Here is a 20026-nt window from a genome sequence, read left to right as displayed (position 1 = left end):
GAAACGAAGTCGATTTGTGCTAATATATGAACAATATTGATAGAAAATACATGTCTGTCAAAACATTTTTAAGTTTTAACTCTCAAAGCTTGATACAAATTTTTAAAAGGCTGCTTAATTCATCAAGCAGAATTATACAGTAAAAGGCACATGTAAACATACTAAGGATTGAATATTGCACATTGTCTCATTTAGGCATTAGTCTGAATACACTTTAGATCACTAGAAAACATGCTAAGTTTGTAAACCTTGGGTTGTGACCCAAATGATTCCTTAAACAATGCCTTCACATGTAACAAAGACTTCACATATAAGCCCATTTTACTTCAACAGCTCCTTAAAGCAGTTTTTTGTTGAGCGCAATAACAAGCGAACAAAATGGTACAGGACCAATGAAGTCGCCTGCTATTATGTTTAGACATGTGGGTTCAGCTCCTGGTTTCTGATCTCCTAGCCATTTCTTCACGTGGTTCCAGTTCTCCATGGTCAGAGTTCGGAGAGACACCCGAGGATGTGAGGCGATGAAGCATCGATCTGTCGTTAAATTCAGGCCTGCTACAAAAAAACCCTCTGTGAAATAGAAATATGCTGATCAGAGACCAGAGGTATGAGGAACCCTCTTTTTTTTTTCTTTTCAGGTATAACCAAACAAAAGCTTTTCTCACCAGGTCGACCAAGTCGTTTCTGGCATTCGAGATAGTAGATCAGCTCTTCTGCGTTAGGCTTATTGGCCCAAAGGTATGGGATAGCAGGCCACAACTCCTTATGGCGTGATGCTGACTGGTCGTCATATGACAGCACAACTTGATACCCTGATGTCCACAGACTCCGCAAGGTCAATAGGGCCTCCTTTAAGAATGTGTATAATACAAAACAGTAACAGATTTCAAGCCTGTTGCAGTTTCAAATGTTAGCAGAAACTTCATAATGTTTTTATATACAGTATGTACGGCAGGCAAAAACTGGTATAATTAAATGTTTCTTATGTTCACCAAGGCTGCATTTAGTTGAACACAAACACTGTAAAAACAGTAATATTGTGAAATATTATTACAATTTAAAATATCTATTTTAATATATTTTAAAGATAAAGCTGAATTTTCAGCAGCCATTACTCCAGTGTCACACGATCCTTCTTATATGCTGATTTGATGCTCAGTTATTAATAGTTGTTCTTATTACTGTCAGTGTTGAAAATAGTTTTTGCTTCTTAATATTTTTGTATAAAAGGCGATACATTTTTTTTTCAGGATTCCACATCTATTTGAAATATTTTGTAACATAAATGTCTTTACTGTAGCTTTTGATCAATTTAATGTGTCCTTGCTACATGAAAGTTTTCTTTTTTAATCTTAGTTTTCACAAAAATTTAAAGCAGCACAATTTTTTTCAACATTGGTAAAAACAAGAAAGCACCAAATCAGCATATTAGAATGATTTCTGAAGGATCATGTGACACCGAAGACTGGAGTAATGATGCTGAAAATTCAGCTTTACCAATACAGAAATAAATGTCATTTTAAAAATATATTAAAGTAGAAAACAGTTCTTTGTTTTGTAATTGCTGCATTTTTGATCAAATAAATGCAGCCTTGGTGACTTTCAAAAACATAAATAAATAGGTAACTTTTGACAGGGGGTGTATTAATTTGCTATCATAATGCTATTAAGGAAAAAAAAATATTAATTTATGTTTAAAAATTCCAAATGATTTCTCACGTCGCGAGGGCACAGTTTAGAGCTAAAGATTTTTTTCAGAGAATAGATGAATTCCTCATGCATTTTATAATTCAGCCCTTCAAAATGTCTACAAGCTAGAATGATGATTTCTTTGGGATGTGATTCAAGCCATGAAGCAACAGTCTGTAGAGTTTCCTACAAAACAAAACATGTTTAGAAAGCAGAAAATGCACAAAAAAAGAATAAATGACCAACTTTAATAGCTAATTCATCTCAACACTCATCTATATACTTACAACAACCATTGCATGTGTGTAAATGACATGAGTGAAGTAAAGCTCATTGGAAGAATCATACTGTTTGTGGGCAATTCGAAGATCAAAGTATCGAATGCCTGCTGCAAGTTGCTCCACAATGTTTTGCACCTGTTTGCAACAGAGTAAGGGGCTTTGATATGATACAAATACATTTCTCATGTAAAAATGCATTAATTTGTACAAGACGTAAACTGACTCTATGAGCGCTATGGGATAGACATTTGTTCTGTCTCTGCTATGAAATATTAAGCTTTGTAAGCAGTCAAAATAACCATTAAAGGGTTAGTTCACCCAAAAATGAACATTCTGTCATTAATTACTCACCCTCATGTCGTTTCAAACCCGTAAGACCTTCGTTCATCTTTGGAACACAAATTATGATATTTTTGATGGAATCTGAGAGCTGTCTGACCCTGCATAGACGCAACGCAACTGAAATGTTCCCAAGTCCAGAAATGTAGCAAGGAGATCTGTAAAATAATCCATGTAACATCAGGGGTTCAACCGTAATTATACGAAGCTACGAGAATACTCTGTGCGCAAAAGAATTTTCAGCAGCCATTACTCCAGTGTCACACGATCCTTCTTATATGCTGATTTGATGCTCAGTTATTAATAGTTGTTCTTATTACTGTCAGTGTTGAAAATAGTTTTTGCTTCTTAATATTTTTGTATAAAAGGCGATACATTTTTTTTTCAGGATTCCACATCTATTTGAAATATTTTGTAACATAAATGTCTTTACTGTAGCTTTTGATCAATTTAATGTGTCCTTGCTACATGAAAGTTTTCTTTTTTAATCTTAGTTTTCACAAAAATTTAAAGCAGCACAATTTTTTTCAACATTGGTAAAAACAAGAAAGCACCAAATCAGCATATTAGAATGATTTCTGAAGGATCATGTGACACCGAAGACTGGAGTAATGATGCTGAAAATTCAGCTTTACCAATACAGAAATAAATGTCATTTTAAAAATATATTAAAGTAGAAAACAGTTCTTTGTTTTGTAATTGCTGCATTTTTGATCAAATAAATGCAGCCTTGGTGACTTTCAAAAACATAAATAAATAGGTAACTTTTGACAGGGGGTGTATTAATTTGCTATCATAATGCTATTAAGGAAAAAAAAATATTAATTTATGTTTAAAAATTCCAAATGATTTCTCACGTCGCGAGGGCACAGTTTAGAGCTAAAGATTTTTTTCAGAGAATAGATGAATTCCTCATGCATTTTATAATTCAGCCCTTCAAAATGTCTACAAGCTAGAATGATGATTTCTTTGGGATGTGATTCAAGCCATGAAGCAACAGTCTGTAGAGTTTCCTACAAAACAAAACATGGCAGAAAATCAGAAAATGCACAAAAAAAGAATAAATGACCAACTTTAATAGCTAATTCATCTCAACACTCATCTATATAAACCATTGCACCATTGCATGTGTGTAAATGACATGAGTGAAGTAAAGCTCATTGGAAGAATCATACTGTTTGTGGGCAATTCGAAGATCAAAGTATCGAATGCCTGCTGCAAGTTGCTCCACAATGTTTTGCACCTGTTTGCAACAGAGTAAGGGGCTTTGATATGATACAAATACATTTCTCATGTAAAAATGCATTAATTTGTACAAGACGTAAACTGACTCTATGAGCGCTATGGGATAGACATTTGTTCTGTCTCTGCTATGAAATATTAAGCTTTGTAAGCAGTCAAAATAACCATTAAAGGGTTAGTTCACCCAAAAATGAACATTCTGTCATTAATTACTCACCCTCATGTCGTTTCAAACCCGTAAGACCTTCGTTCATCTTTGGAACACAAATTATGATATTTTTGATGGAATCTGAGAGCTGTCTGACCCTGCATAGACGCAACGCAACTGAAATGTTCCCAAGTCCAGAAATGTAGCAAGGAGATCTGTAAAATAATCCATGTAACATCAGGGGTTCAACCGTAATTATACGAAGCTACGAGAATACTTTGTGCGCAAAAGAAAAAAAAAACTATTTTATTTCAAACGAATTGTTGAATAAAGTCGTCTTTTTTGTTCTTCTTTTGAGCACAAAAAGTATTCTCGTAGCTTCATATGCACTGGGTCAGCTGGCCAATCAGAGCAGACTGTGCTTGTCGGAAGGAGGGACTTTGTAGAAAACGAAGCATTTGAGAGAGGCGGGGCATAGAGGACCTACAATAATGTACAGTATATGAAAAATAATGAGTTTTTTGAACATTAAAGCATGTCAACATATTCTGTTACACCAAATACACAAAATAATGATCTTTAAGAAAGCATCATATGACCCCTTTAATGACAGAATTTTCATTTTTGGGTGAACTAACTCTTTAAGTGAAGTATATGCCTGCCTGAGTAGTAGCCCATCTGTGAATAGCTGGCCGGGTGAAACAGCAGAAAACTCCATCCAGTAACCTCAATGTGTCTGACTCAGATCGGAGCAGTGGAGAAGTGAGATCCAGACAGTAGCTCATTGCATCATGGCTACCTGAAAACAAATTCATTAATTGTCTTATTAATAGGTTCATTAATTGTCTGCATTGATAAGGATGTTTCACATACAAAACACATGTTCTATGCAATAATATGATAAATCGTAAAATATTATACAATTACATAAATAATATAATTTAATAAATACATTTATTTTCATTTGAACAAAAAAAACGATGTAATTGAAACTTTCCTTGTGTTCCACAGGGGAGGCTCATTTCCACCACTAACTAAATAAATGAATACATAAATGAATTCATTCATTCGAGCGAGAAAAAGTCAGAATTGTGAGATAAAAAGTTGTAATGTAAGTTGTAATGTAAACAAGAAATCCGAGGGGGGGGGGGGGGGGAGAATTGCGAGATGTAAACTCATAATTAAGCCAAATAATTCAAAATTGTAAGATGTAATGTAGAATTCTGAGAACAAAAGTCAAAAGCGAGTTTATAACTAAATTCTTTTTTTTAAAAGTTGCTTTTATTCCGTGGCGGAAAGCTTCCATAGGGGCTCACCTGGTATTGAGAGACGTGTTAAAGGGACATCCCACAGTTTCTCTGGCAAACATGACATCCAGTCCTCACGATTAATGTCATCCTTCTTAATGTGAGCCATCAGTTCACTGGATCATATAAAAGCAGTAGCTCTTTACAAATGAATCCAAATGGCTGCGTTTGAAAACAAAGTGAGTTGATCAGCTGAACCGGTCCGCGTTTGAGGAAAACAACAGATAACACATCATCGTCGATAATACGGCTCAAAGCCTAACTCTTTGTAAAGGTGACCACACAACCTCAGCGGTTAGTGAACTCCATGTTTTACGAAATTAAAAGGATTTTAGAAGTGTTACGATCATTCTTGCACATGCATCATGAATGTCTATTGACGTGTCAGCTCAGCATTTCCTTGTTCCCTGCTGCTTCGGTCTGTCACGCTTTACAGCTGATTGCAGAACAGAGTTAAACCGCCCCAAAACAGATCTTACTTGATCACAGGTCATTCCTGTTACGCAGTACGTCTTTATTCCCCCATCATATAAGACTTCATATTTTGGATAAATACTACTTTCACAAAAGATAAACATTTGATGTTAATTTTGTTTTATAACATTAGGCTGTTATTAGAATGTTACCATTAATTTTCCTTTCTCTAATCAAAATGACAGCTAGTGGTAATATTATGTTAAAAGCTATTTAAAAAAAAAAATCAAGTTTGATAAGAGCATATGTAGGAAAGGCAGATATTCCCTTTAGAAATATGGCAACACAATATTAATGTTATTTACTTGCAAGTTGCCATGGTTTAGTAATCTGGTGACCTTTCATCGTTTTATCATCTTTGAGGTAGAAAAGACACAAAACTCCATTATCAAAGGTTAACTTTGACTTAAGTCTTTCAGCACGCTCCATAATCAATGAAACAAGCGCAGTGAAATGCTGCTTTCCATGTCAGCTAATTCTTGCTTTTGTTTGTGTGCCAGAGAAGACTTCATTTTTAATAACTCAAAACACAATTCTTTAAATATTGTTTGATGTTTTATTTATTGGAAATCTTCAGATATTAAATATGAGTATTTGATATGCAATTCAACTGTTGATATTTGTGTTAGTATATGCATATTTGTTTGTGATGCAAACTGATATCTTGATTCAACTGGCTTAAATGGCATGCTACTATGGCAGAGAACATGTGCAACCACAGAAATATTCCAGTGTCTTTTCATGCTTTTGATTGTGCACCATGCAGACATGTATTTATTGGAATCATATTTCCATAGCCATTCCACAGAGAATGAACAATCCTGAGTGTTTGATAATCTTATGTTTATGCAGGCTTGCATTGAGTAGACTTTCAGCAAAAGCTGTAGCAATTCTCATGCAAACTCTGATGCTCACAGGGAACTTATTGTGTCCTGTAATGTGCTTGTGTCTGGAGTAGTACTGTAGATAAAAGTTGTTGTAACCTGGACCTTGATAATGACATCCATTTGGAACCAGGTTCTTAAAAATGATCAACATTTTTGCAAAATCAGAGGTATATAGCGGAGACTGCATAAATAAGCTTAAGACAATAAGTTAAAGTCATAAAAGTCAGTGCATTACAATATTCTACCAATAACTCAAAATGATCTATCATCCTCAGGGTGCTTGCTTACACACTAGAAACCGCTCTGTCGGAGCATTTGGCGGACAGGAAAGTGCAAGTGATCCATTTTGAGGGTATGGTAAGTACTTTTGGTTGCATGATGGCGCATTGGTTTCACAAACCCTTGTGTATTTCCTCTACGTCCTTGCAGTGCACCATCATCCATACTGAAATGAATGGAGCTGACGCAGCATAAACTCTAGTGTGTAAGCACCCTTACAAAAAGTGCAAAGTTGACTAGTATAAAAAACCATCACAAGAACAAGAAACACTCCTTTCTTCAAATGTTAAAGACATTGTGCAGCTAATAGAGGCTCAAGGCTCTGGTATTATGGTCCTCTTGAGAAGATTTTCATTCAGTGCAATGACGGTTGGTATGAACAGGCTCTCTGTCACAAAGTCCCCGGCTATGATGTTGAGGGAGCCAGTGTTAGAGCCAGGCTTCTGTTGCTTGACCCAGCTAAGTAACGTGGGATATGTAGACATCACCATATCCTTCAGGGATTCTGTGGGATGGGAGCATATGTACTTCAGATCTTCAGTAAGATTGATCCCAGTCACAAAGAAGCCGCCTGTGGAAAATGATGCACATGATAACTGATGTTCAATTGAACTTTTCCAAGAATAAATTAAAAAATAAAAGCTTAATGTTACAGGAAACATTTTCACTTTTCCAAGTGAAATTTTTCACATTTTTCACTTGAATCAAGAGAATAATTAATAAAATTAAATATAAAAAATGAATAAAATATATTTAAAAAATTAATGGCATATTAATGATTACCCGGTCGGCCATATTGTTTCCTACGTTCAAATTCCTCGATCAGCGCTTCAGCCTTGCACTTGTTTGCCCACCAATAAGGTATCTGGAACCACAATTCTCTGTGGCAGTTGGCAATATTGTGCTCGTATGAAACGATAACTTGATGACCCTGGCTCCATAATTTCCGTAGTGTCACACACTCCTATCAGAAAAATCAGAAGTATGTTTTTATGATTTTTCATAATTTATTTGAATCAATATAGTAATATATTGGAAATATATTGTTACGGATGCCACTTCTCATCATCTGTTTCTAAAATTAAATCATTAAAAACTGATGCGCACCATTTTGGGGCACAGTTTGGAATCAAAAACACTCTTTATAGTTGAGACGAGCAGTGTGTGAAGCTCTTGACTAAGGCCCAGGAAGTGGCTAAATGAGAGTATGACTACTTCCTGTGGATGAACATCCAACCACTCTCTGATCTCTTTTAATACCATCTGAAATAACACAAGAAATTGGTTCGATTCAATGAAAAAGCATTTGTTTATATTCTTCAAACATCAAACTCAACAGATTAGAACCACTGCACTTATCAAATTACACAACAAATAGACAAGATGGAAAATGCTGTGCTAAGACTTTTAAATGTTTAATCAATTGTTTTCATAAATTTGTGTAGTCAGTTGTCTTACCTCCACAGTTATAGTGGTATAAACACCATGGTAGAAGTAGAGATCATTTGAGCTGTCATTAGGCCGATGTGCTATCCTCAGGTCACAGTATCGCACTCCAGAATCCAACTGCTCCCTAATGCTAGACTCCTATGGTAAATAATGTAAAGCACAATCATTAACAATGCAGGTGCAGTAAAGATAGTGCTGAACAGCTAGCTATTACAAACAGCGTCAGTGAAACCACTGAAAGTGAAATAACCATTTCTGTAAAAACACAATGCTCTATCTCACCTACAGATTTGGGACAATGTGCTCATCCATCAGTGTTACTTTTGTCATAACTATCCATAACTAATTGTGCTTTCAGAGCTTTCACTGTAGCAAAGCCATGAGTGTTTGATTGATTTCCTCATGCTAATTGATTTCAGAGACTCATGCTCTAAGGGAATCTGCTGATGCATGCTGACATACAATGGTCTATAACCTCATGAAGTATTTGATACCATAACCAGCATAATTGCAGTTTACGTACATGTTTAGCCATTCAAATATGAAAAAGTCAGCACTTCTGGATATAAAGAATTTAATCATGCATTTTCTGATATAGCATTAGTGATTTTGTGTTTCACTATATGAAGGACAACAAGGCTTTCAATGAACTCAGATGGTTTACAATAACTGTAACTGAAAATGTGAATTGTGCAACCATTTTCCAAAATGATTCCAAGTAATCCAATTGAAAATGCAAGAACATATATGAAAAAACATGTAATGGTGATTATTATATTAATTTTACTGAAATAAAAAAAAGCCTTATCCGAAAAATGGGTCAATGACGACAATCTGCGACAACATACAGTACCTGTGTTATTGCCCACTTGTATACAAATGGCCTTATGATGGGCTTCATGTATTTGTCCAGCTTTTGCAACATATCCGGTTGAGTGAGGTCCACTGGAGACCGGTCATTCTTATCCAGACAGTAGGTTATGGCATTATGGCTCCCTACGAACCCAAGACAATGACACTATGACTGTGAGCACTATAATATAGATAAGATAATATAGGCAGACTGTAAAAAAAAGGAAGAAACTGTGTTCACTCTAATCAGTTAATAGTGGCACCCTCCTAATATAACAATATTCCCACTTTCAATTCAAAATTGTGGATTAATATTACATTTAAGCCATAAAAAGAATTGTGGGTACTCATTGAAAACACATAAAAAGTCAAAGTCCCACTAAAATTTAAATTTTCAGTACTCAAACATGCCAAACAAGAAAAAGCAGTTTGCATGCAATTAGTGAATGTATAAATGAAAATGTGAGGTTAAATACCAGGAATGGCCATGTAACAGAGAGGGGTATCCCGCAGTGCACTGGGTAGATGGGCCATCCAGTCGTCCATGGGAAGCTCACTTAATGACAGTTGGCTGATCTCTGATGTCATCTTGGATTTCTGTCAAAATGTAAAAAAGGTAAGCGAATGCATATGTAATGTATATCATTCAAGTTCAACTTGATAATTTGATAAACATCCAAAATATACAGAAAAGACACCAGCCTTTGGATAAGGCTTAACCAGAGAGCCTTCCTAGGTCAAGCAGCTTCATCAAAAGACCATGTTGCTGGTCAACACCATGGCTATGCTGGTCCATCATCTTCTTGACCAACACCAAACCAGCATGGAAATTCATCGTGGTTTATTTAACAGGGAAAAGACTAGTCTCTATGCAAATATAGGATTTCATTCAAATGAAATGAATCGAAATGCACACTGTCATGAGTTATAAAATATCAGGAATTACCAGGCTTTAAATTTGGTTTCTTAGTCCAGGAAGAATATTTCAGCAAAGATGTTAAACTATTTTAATCCGGTACACTTGCCACGTGAGTACAGGTTAAACCGGCTTCAACAGACTCTGATGCTGAAGGACTCGGATGCTGAAGAGAAACGAGACATCCGTCCCCTTCAATGATTCCCAAAGCTCCATGGTGGTCGTGTAAAAGCGAGATGGATGTTACGCGGTGCTGAACTTGTCATTGGCGACACAAGGTTGAAACGGGCTGGGTATCCACAACAAAATCCCGCGTTGATAAACGAAATAGTCCGGAAGAAACTCTCTCTCTTCGGTGTAATGATGAGATTAAATTTGTTTCAGACTTTCCCTTTCATTTCCATTATCAAACAAATCAACGTATTACTGGACGTTTAAAAAAATCGTCTTTTGGAGCGATATTATAGAAAAGAAATGGTGATAGAAACCGTGCACTTGTCCGCAGCATTCTCCACCCGGTCAGTCTGACAGTTTTAGAAACGTACTACGGTGAATGCTTGAGTCATTAATATTAATGACGTAACGAGACGCTCTCCCCGTAGGGCGAAATGATTGGCTGAAAGGCAGACGTTGGAGCGACAGCTTGGCTCATGAATATTAATTAGGAGAATTGACTGGTCGAATGGAAGCGTCGTCGCCTTGCCTAATTAATATTCATAAACCTTCCCCATAGTAGGATTCGAACGACGGAGGGGTTTAATTTTTAGGCAGATGCTAGTATACTTTATGACAAGACAATTGTCCACGCAATGAATTACTGTCAATACACTTTTCGCCTTTCGTTAATACAGGATACATTTGGTTGGGCAATTTACTTTCCTCTATTGCTTTCTTTAGTGATGCAGCTCCTCTCTGCTGCTGCGAGGGAGGCAGAATGCTAAACTGCTGACCTCAGTATTAGAGAAACAGTGTTTCGCGATGACACGGGACCTTTCTCTAATACCACAACATTACAGTACACAGAAGATACGTCTCTTTAACACTTTAATGGCGATTAATTTGAACAGTTACAGACCCACTAACGAAAGAAAGAAAGAAAAAAAGAAAATATAGAAGTAATGGAACCTAGGCCTATTCATTCCAGCTGTGCAGTGCTATTGTTTTCAGTTTGACAAAGCCAACTTAATCCAGTTCCCTATGGTGCAGTGAGTCAGTGACTTTAGCTGACCTTCCTTTTACTTCACTGGAATTCTATAAGACCAGCATGGAGTGGCTTCAAGGGCTTCTTTGTCATGTATTATGTCACAAATGCCTTTTTAAAGACAAAGTTTGAAAAACAGGACAATATAGTACTTCAGCCATAGCGCAATAGTGCTTTTGCACATTATGCAAATTGTCGAACAGTGATAAGAATAGTCCAATGTGCCTTACAATAAAGGAGGCATATCACGCCCCTTTTTACAATATGTAATATAAGTCTCTGGTGTCCCCAGAATGTGTCTGTGAAGTTTCAGCTCAAAATACTCCACAGATCATTTTGAGTGGAAGCAGAAACAGGATGTTTTTCGGGCCTCTCTCTTTAAATGCAAATGAGCTGCTGCTCCCCGCCCCCTTTTCCAGAATAAAGCTGCTCCATCAGAGCTTGTACCTGCTAAAAACATCTGTTTTGGTTCTGATTATCATGTTTATCGCCCTGAAATTATGCGTTTTAAACCGAGTTTAAACTTCTGATATATGGTTTTCTGAGTGCACACATCTGAAGCACACGGACAGAAAGCGGCTGTACTAAACTAAGTTCTCATTTACAAACAAGTTTACGTTAAAAACACACATGAGTTACAAAAACAGTCAGTTATGTCTGTGAAGGTAAACAGCTGGTAAATAAATTGCATGTTTGTTTTAGATCTGTGTGGCAGCAGCAATATACATTAAATAAATCAATAAATCCACTGCTCTTGTCTCCTCTGAGGCTGGGACTCTAAATAGTGTTCTGTGCTCGTCTGTGCAGACAAATGCAGAACAGTTAGCATGCTTTGCTCAAACTTTCGCCATGGCATTAGAACTGGTACACCATTGTCGCTTGCGAAAACACAATAACGGCCAGTGTAATGCCGAAATTTGCAAGTACTGCTCACTGCAGAGCCAAATGACCTCCAGCTCCTCTTCTCTAGATGTCCAGCTCCACCTCTGGAGTTATGTTTAGCGATAGGGTAAGGGGTAGGGTTAGGGAGTGGTTGGGTGTCTAGCTCCACCCATTACATCCAGCGAGGGGGAGCTAGAGCTCCAGCTCCTCCCATTTGGCTCTGCAGCGAGCACCCTCTCGAAATTTGCACCCTGCCAGATTATGCACCCCCTAGTATTGGTAGGTTTAGGGTTAGGTGTGGGGGAGGGGTTAGGATTAGGGGTGGGGTTGGGATTGGGCAATCAGGTAGCGATTTCAATGAGGGGGTGCATAATCTGGCAGGGGTGCAGAATTCGGCACAACACCGTCCTGGGTGTAAACTTTTACAGATTAAGGGCGGTAATATTCTGAGATCGCTTTGCCACGTCACCAAGGGAGCGAAATCAGACGCGCTCGTTTTCTCAGACGCTTGCAGAAAAAGGCTTTCCAAGGCAAAGGTTCCTTGGTTGGTAGATGCACTGGGGACCTGATTATAGCACATAAAATCTGGAAAAGTCAGATTTTCATGATATGTCACCTTTAATACAGAACCCAAGTAGTTTATGCTCCAAGCTGCAATCACTTCAGTGGCTCTAGTTAGATTGTTCACATGGTGATAGAAAGATCCTAATGGATGCATATTTCCATCACATCAGTCTAATCAGGCAAAACTCATTCTTTAGGAATAGATAAAAACACATTTTCAGTTATCAATACAAAATCTGTAAATTTTCTAGTGTCAAGCTGCTTTTGAAAAATAAACATCCCATCCTAGAGCCTTACTGTGCTACATATCTCTCCTTTGTAATAATATAATGTTTAGGACTGGATAATGTGTTTACAAAGGTTATACAATATGTATAGACACTGAAGGGGTCAAAAGTTTGGGTCTGTAACTAAGGGTTTTTAAAAAAGGGGTTTTGAAAGAATTCGTCTTTTGATCACCAAATCTGCATTTATTTACAATTCAGTAAAATGTATTTAAAATCAATTTATGACAAGTTAAATATGATCAATTTATGATCAATTTAATGCATCCTTGCTGATTAGAAATAGGCTATTAATATATTTCCAGGGAAAAAAAAGAATGGTTGTTTTGAATGGTAGTGTACTTTTAAATTCAAGGCACTGTGCATTGAAAAATGTGTTGTGAGAGGCTTCATTCATTATTAAGTTTCAGAGCTGGTTAGTCATTCATGTGTTTCAACAATGTTTAATACTTCTTGTTTATGACCTCATTGAAAGGGATCTTAATTAGCCTACTTTTGTCAGTTTTTCAATTCTCATGTGGACAAGTTCATCTAGTCAAGGAGTGTCCAATCTTGTTCATAGCGATCTAGTTACCAGTTTAGGTCCTGCTCTGTTCAAACACACCTGCTTGAACCAGCCAATGAAAGTCAGAGAGCTCTCAAATTACACGCAGGTGTTCCAAGAGCAGGTGGATTATTGCCGCAGTTGAGAACGCTAGTTCTTTACTGTTAAACCATGACTAGAAAGGTTACATAGTGCTTTATAAAAAGAGCACTCGGCAATAGTGATGATCAAAAGTGATGCTGAATAAATTAAACATTAATATTGTTATCTACGATAAGAATAAGGTAATACACAAAATTTTACTTACAGTGCTTACTATTACAGTAATTGCACTGACAATTAACATTATAGTGTAATTTACATTAGCACCAGTCATGAAGATATACATTTGCAAACAGAACTTATAAATAAGCAACATAATAATGATCAGAACTATTTTAAACGTTATTTCACGGCTCTCCGGAATACTTGAATTTGATCAAAGAGAACATCCACTTAGCACTAAGGTGCTGTGGGGGTTTATTTTGCAATAATGGCTATCTGACTGAATGTCATCCGTTACTTACATAAAGCTGCAGAAGTGGATGTTTCTTTTACTTTCTATGATTTATATTTCTCTTTTAACAGAGCGAGTGCTGCGCTTGTTTAACACTAGAGTCAAACTCAGCTTTTTCCTCAAATGATCAATAAGCCTTAGGCAGCACTGAAGTCCTGCTGTAACAGCTAATACAGCAGCCGCTCAACCAAAAGAAAAACAGTTGAGTCCAAAGATAAACTGGTTAAGCTTGAAAAGAACATCAGATGACAGATGAAGTGACATGGAAATGATGGGCAGCAATATTGAATGATACACTACTCAGTTTAATATTTAAAACTGAAGAAAGTTAGACTGTTAGAAGACAAATAGAGGGCAGTGTGGCTTCACACACACACACAAACACACCTACATTAAGAATCAAGCTCTTGAATTGTTCCACAAATATACAATTACCAGTAAGCACAACTTCTCTGAATAAACCTTCAGATTATCGAGTTCTCTTATTGTGTTAGTTGACAGCAGGAGGAAGGTACAGCCTGAGGAAACATCACAGAGTGCAGAAATGGTGGTTTCTGGAGCGGAGAAGATTAATAAAACTGTGGAGAACACTTCCATTTGGACTAGCCAGAGGGCTCTGGGAGAAGAATGAGATTGAAGGAAAATGACAGAACACTAACTACTGCTCTAGAGATTTACACGAAAATGACCTCCCAATTTAAAGTGGTGGATATACTACTGTTCAAAAGTTTGGGGTCAAAAAGTTTCCAGGGCTGAATTTATTTGATCATAAATACAGTAAAAACAGTAAGATTGTGAAATATTACAATAAGAAATGAAAAACTGTTTTCTATTTGTAATTTATTCATGTGATGGCAAAGCAGATTTTTTTTTTATCACATTATATGATGACCTGGTGCTCAAAAAACATGTATTATAATTGAAGTTGAAAACAGTTGTGCAATTTAATATTTGTATGGATACTGTGATAAACTTCAGAAAGGTTGACAGGATTTATTTAAAACAGAAATCTTTTGTAGCATTATAGATGTTTCTACTCACAAATGTCCCTTTTGATCAGTTTAATGAATAAAAGTAATGATTTATTAAAACTTGAAGATCTTTTAAGATCTTACTCACCCCACAATTTTATTCAGTTTTATTATTCATAGCACTTGCTTATTATTGCTCATTTGTTGGTTTTGATTGCTTCTTTTGTCATCATTGACTGGGAGCCCTGCAAATAGAAGTAGAAGCTAGTCAATTATTCAGTGGTGCTGGAACGTCAAAAAACAGATTATATGAGATTACAATTATTTTTAATTAATTAGATTATTTTAGCTGCGCGATTTCAATATATGCCTGTTCAACTCCGGCAAGTCTAGAGTTAAAAGTTAAAAAATGTAAATACATTTTTAACTACTTCTGAAATATAAAATTATTTAAAATGTATTCTAATAGCAAAAAAAAGTTAATTAAATTAATGCATTTAGCAGACGCTTTTATCCAAAGCGACTTACAGTGCATTCAGGCTATACATTTTTTATCAGTATGCGTGTTCCCTGGGAATTGAACCCACGACCTTTGCGCTGCTAATGCAATGCTCTTCCACTGAGCCACAGGAACAATAATAACTAAAATAAATAAATAAAACAAAACCAAAATTCAATTCAATAATTTTTATTATATTATATTTGATTATAAAATAATAAAATAAATAGAGAAAACATTAATTACCTGCAGATAACTCTTGGTTGATGAGTTTGACATGTAGATTGAAGATCTGCTCCTGAGCTTTACTCTGAGACAGCTTCAGTTTCTCTCTTCGACTCACCATGTAACACAAGTTTCTCACCTGACAAAATGACACACACATAAGGAACATAACATCAAAAACTCACAACATAACACTAATAGTTTAAGCATGCATTAAACTACCTTTGAAATTAATTATATATAATTTAGTGCTGTCAAACAATATACATTTTTTCCCCCCAGAAAGGATGCATTAATCTAAATCACAGGTAAAGTAACTAGTAAGAACATTAAGTGTTACAAAGCATTTATTTCAAATAAATTCTGTTGTTTTTTAGTTTTTTTTACAAAAAAAAAAAACTTTCTATTCATCAAAAAATCCTGAAAATGTATAACTTTCTTAAAAAATATTAAACAGCACATTTTCAACCACTGATAATAAATGTATCAAATAATCATATTAAAATGATTAATGAAGGTTCATGTGACATTGAAAACTGGATAATGGCTCAACCGGAATATTACACACACATATATACATATATATATATATATATATATACACACACACACACACATATACATTATATATATATATATACACACATATACATTATATATATATATATAAATATCAAAAAACGTAACACTTGCTTTCTAATCTTTTTGTATTCTATCGGTTTTCTTTTCATTTATTATACAATTAACAAAAGCAAAAAAGACATCTAACACTAGCTTGCTCTATTCTTTTTCTATTCTACGTTTTCTTTTTATTTATTATATTATTTTAAAAAACCTTGCTATGCGTACTGCATTAAGCTAACTGAGACTTGTTATAGCACTTGTATATCATTGCTCTTTTGTTGATTTTGATTGCTTCCATTGTCCTCATTTGTAAGTCGCTTTGGATAAAAGTCTGCTAAATGACTAAATGTAAATTGGATTACTATTAATATTAAAAAGTGATAATATTTAACTATTCTGTTACTATATATTAACTATTTTAACTGTTTTTACTGTATTTTTGATCAAATGAATTCAGTCTTGTTGTGAATAAGACATCTTTCAAAAGCAATAATAAAACTTCTGAAAAGTAATGTACATAAGTCAGCTGAACGGTGTATTTATTAATTTGAGAAGAACTACATAATGAGATAATGGGTATGTGCAAAACTACATATTTTCAAAATTGACAAGTTGTGGACTTTCTTGACAATTAGCTGATCTTGAGGAAGAAGAAAAAAAAAGGATCTCATCCATGATGACGAGAGTACCCACCCTCTCCAGGTCCTGCCGCAGATGCATGAACATGCGCATTCGTGTGTGGATGCTGTCCTCCTGTGGCTGCAAAAGTAGGTTCTCTTCATCTTCTTTAGGTGGCAGCAGGGCCTTGTTAAAGTTGCTTTTCCTCTTCATCTTCCAGTACTGAAAGATAAAATCCAGCAGGTTGATTGGCAGTCCAAGGTCTTGGGCCACTTCCTCAGGATGAACGAGTGTGTAGAACTCCTCCTCCAGCTCCTGAAGCTTCTGCGCCCTCAAGCCCAGTTTCTCAGTCTCAGTGGGAGGTTTATGACAGGCCGGACTCAAGCCTGCTTCTCCTGCTTTGGGTTTGCTATGCTTCAGACAGTAGGATTTGAACTTGACCTCATCACCTTCATCCAGGATGGTCTTCATCTCCAGGTTGTGTTCAAAAGCACAAGTGACGTGAAAAGGAATGGTGCAGTTCTTAACCGAACACTGGAAGATGAGAGACAAGTGTTTATATATGTATATAGGCTATATATATATATATATAGGCTATATATATATATATATATATATATATATAAACAGTCTGGAAGACGAAAGTCATTATTTTGATAATAGATTAATAAAATTATTTCTTCAATTAATTGGGAAGTTTACTTCCTAGATTATATTTTATTACATTTATAGAGGTAAATTTGGGACTTTTTAAATACCTTTTTAAGACCAAGTTCAGAACTTTTAAGGAGTAAATTGAAAGGAACATAATACATTAATAATTTCTCTCAATGTAAATTTTTCAAAAGTTTGAAAAAACAACTTTCTACACCAATCTTCATTACATTTTTACAAAAAATAGCTTAAGGCATGAATATCTCTGTACCCAAACACAACCCTAAGAATGTTTAGATATTTGTATTGGAAAACAAGACAAATATACAAGGGAAGATATTATTTTGGCAGTGCATGCAGCATTTAATGCCATGAATTTATGAATTTAAGACAGCTCTGATTCAAGACATTTTTAAGGCCTTAATTTGGGGAAGGGTGAATTAAGAATTTTTTTTTTACCTGCAGAAACCCTGATATTAGGGGAAAAAATAAAAATAAATGTATGCTATATATTGTGTACAAAAAAAGGTTAAAAAAATTAATTTTACATTGTGAACAGCATATAGATTTTCAAAATTAAATGAGTAAAAATTACATTTTTTTCACGAGTTGCTCAAAAATATAACTACTTGCTTGATTATTAAAATAAAATATAATTAATATTAGACTTGCATTTTACATCCAAAAAAATTTGAATCAACACTACCACTCATTCTCTTGCACTGTCAAAATGATGTCACTGAAGGAAGTTCTCTTTCCCAAGATCTTATATACAACTAAACAATAATGCATTTTCAAACTGATATTATTATTACTGAGTAATTCTTGTACCCAATTAATCAGTAGAAATGTTCATGCACTTCTTTGCCCTATAAAGCATTACCTGTATACAGGCTCCAGTCTTGAGTTTACAGAGACTGCAGATGAGCGACCAGCGACTGGGAGGAATATGAGACACTTTGGTGATGGGTTCCATCCTCTCTGGGCATGCAATGCTCACCTAAAGACAAATACAAATTATCTTAAAAAGACCCCATAAACTCAAAAGTGGAGTTTTATGGCTTTTAGCCCATGTCGGTTAACTCTATGATACTCTTAAATAATACCAACAAACATGCTGTCATAGGAAAGAAAGCTCAATTTCGTAATATTATTAATGAAACAACATCAAGAGCATACAACATAACAATAATGCAGGTGTAAATCCATCCTTATGACACATAACTCACCTCTGGTATCCAGAGGGCACAGCTTACATGAGCCCATTTAGTGCCCGCCCTGGTGGCCTTCATTGCACCCCCTCTTTTAGGACACAGAAGGCACTGGGGATTGATGCCAAGCACACACGTCCTACACAACCAGTTCCCATCTGGCACTTTCACAATGCCATAGCAGGCCTGCAACAGAATATGAGTGTGATGAGTTTTAGGATAAAGCCATCTTCTTCTAGCTTACCATAATGACAACAATTGAAATCAAATAAAATTTTTATAATTGCTTTTATTGCTAATATATACACATATTGTTCATATATTTATTTTATTGTTAATAATACACACGCACACAATTAAACCTCTTACACAATAATTACTACACTACCATTCAAATGTTTGATGTTGATAAGACTTTCTCATCAAGGCTGCATTTATACAAAAACCGTTAATATTGCCATTTAAAACAACTGTTTCTTTTTGAAACATTTGAATACATTTTCAAATTGAATCTATTCCATAGTGGAAAATGTGGAAACTGTGATACTTTTTTTGGAATTCTTTGAAGAATAGAAAAATCAAAAGAACAGAATTTATTTGAAATAGAACATTTTTGTAACATTATAAATGTCTTTGCTGTCACTTTTGCATTTAATGCGTCCTTGCTGAATATAAGTATTAATTTAAATAAAAAGTATATAAGACCAGAAGTATACAAGAGTACAAGTACATGCAAGTTTATATAAGATCTGCATAAGTATATACAAGTTCTGCAATATTACAGGATCATATGTAGGATAGGCTTGCCGCGATAGACGGTGCTGACAGTGATACCACACAGTGAGCCGCAACACCGGTTACGTCACTTGCCCACCGCGTCACTGACCCCCACCGTCGTTTTGATTTTTTATAGTAATAAAAATCATTTAGTTCAGTAAAAGAACAGACACTACAATTAAAAACTGAACGCGGCTGCTCAATGCAACGTGCCGAACGACACAGATCAAATTTCATTTATCCAGTGAGGAGAGTGAGTCGAGCTCACTGACAAGAAGAGTGGGGTGACAGACAAGACGATCGCGGATTATTTAGTTTCGAAACGAAATGCAAAAGCGCCTGTTTGACAATATTTTGGATTTTGAAAAGCCTGTTGACTTTTGCCATTTATCTAAGGTGATTTTGGAAGTTTTTTTAAACATTCATTTCTTATTTAATTGGTTCCACAGTGTTTGCTGATTTTTACTTTATTTAAACTTTGTGTCATTTATTTATTTTATTTAACATCAAGTATGCCATGCCGCCAAGCTTTCTTACTCGTTTTGCTAATAAA

At 35.5% G+C, this 20026-nt stretch overlaps 4 protein-coding genes across 5 annotated transcripts in view; all 4 read right to left on the bottom strand.

Annotated features, from left to right (window-relative positions):
* Nucleotides 1-79: 79 nt before the first annotated feature.
* LOC107585166 (PI-PLC X domain-containing protein 1-like) lies at nucleotides 80-3330 on the bottom strand. Of its 2 annotated transcripts, XM_016272062.1 has the most exons (4): nucleotides 1977-2305; nucleotides 1720-1875; nucleotides 666-849; nucleotides 315-570 (listed from the first exon to the last, which is right to left on the bottom strand). In XM_016272062.1, exons 1-4 carry the CDS (start codon nucleotides 2166-2168, stop codon nucleotides 338-340), a joined length of 765 nt encoding a protein of 254 aa, XP_016127548.1. In that variant the 5' UTR covers nucleotides 2169-2305; the 3' UTR covers nucleotides 315-337. The 2 variants fall into 2 exon arrangements, with proteins under 2 accessions (XP_016127549.1, XP_016127548.1); XM_016272063.1 differs by lacking the exons at nucleotides 1720-1875; nucleotides 1977-2305 and adding an exon at nucleotides 3167-3330 and having other exon boundaries at nucleotides 80-570.
* On the bottom strand, nucleotides 3262-5482 carry LOC107585191 (PI-PLC X domain-containing protein 1-like). The gene is made up of 4 exons (XM_016272099.1): nucleotides 5016-5482; nucleotides 4362-4498; nucleotides 3422-3552; nucleotides 3262-3322 (listed from the first exon to the last, which is right to left on the bottom strand). The coding sequence occupies exons 1-4, from the start codon at nucleotides 5113-5115 to the stop codon at nucleotides 3262-3264; spliced, it is 429 nt and encodes a 142-aa protein (XP_016127585.1). The 5' UTR covers nucleotides 5116-5482.
* Nucleotides 5483-5992: 510 nt separating this feature from the next.
* LOC107585164 (PI-PLC X domain-containing protein 1-like) lies at nucleotides 5993-10371 on the bottom strand. Its single transcript, XM_016272060.1, has 7 exons — nucleotides 9894-10371; nucleotides 9424-9544; nucleotides 8949-9091; nucleotides 8105-8233; nucleotides 7754-7909; nucleotides 7430-7610; nucleotides 5993-7217 (listed from the first exon to the last, which is right to left on the bottom strand). The coding sequence occupies exons 2-7, from the start codon at nucleotides 9533-9535 to the stop codon at nucleotides 6961-6963; spliced, it is 978 nt and encodes a 325-aa protein (XP_016127546.1). The 5' UTR covers nucleotides 9536-9544; nucleotides 9894-10371; the 3' UTR covers nucleotides 5993-6960.
* A 4125-nt stretch (nucleotides 10372-14496) lies between these two features.
* Nucleotides 14497-20026, bottom strand: part of LOC107585190 (protein Jade-3) — a 17173-nt gene continuing 11643 nt past the window's right edge. The window contains exons 8-12 of the mRNA XM_016272097.1: nucleotides 18715-18882; nucleotides 18369-18485; nucleotides 16907-17365; nucleotides 15611-15728; nucleotides 14497-14510 (exon numbers count right to left, since the gene is read on the bottom strand). Coding sequence (XP_016127583.1) covers nucleotides 14497-14510; nucleotides 15611-15728; nucleotides 16907-17365; nucleotides 18369-18485; nucleotides 18715-18882 — 876 coding nt within the window. The remainder of the gene's footprint in view (nucleotides 14511-15610; nucleotides 15729-16906; nucleotides 17366-18368; nucleotides 18486-18714; nucleotides 18883-20026) is intronic.

Source organism: Sinocyclocheilus grahami, unplaced genomic scaffold (genome assembly GCF_001515645.1).
Source record: "Sinocyclocheilus grahami isolate Dianchi unplaced genomic scaffold, SAMN03320097.WGS_v1.1 scaffold67.1, whole genome shotgun sequence".
Taxonomy (NCBI): domain Eukaryota; kingdom Metazoa; phylum Chordata; class Actinopteri; order Cypriniformes; family Cyprinidae; genus Sinocyclocheilus; species Sinocyclocheilus grahami.
Note: the sequence above shows the minus strand (reverse complement) of the source record. Positions and strands in the feature narration are given on the sequence as shown.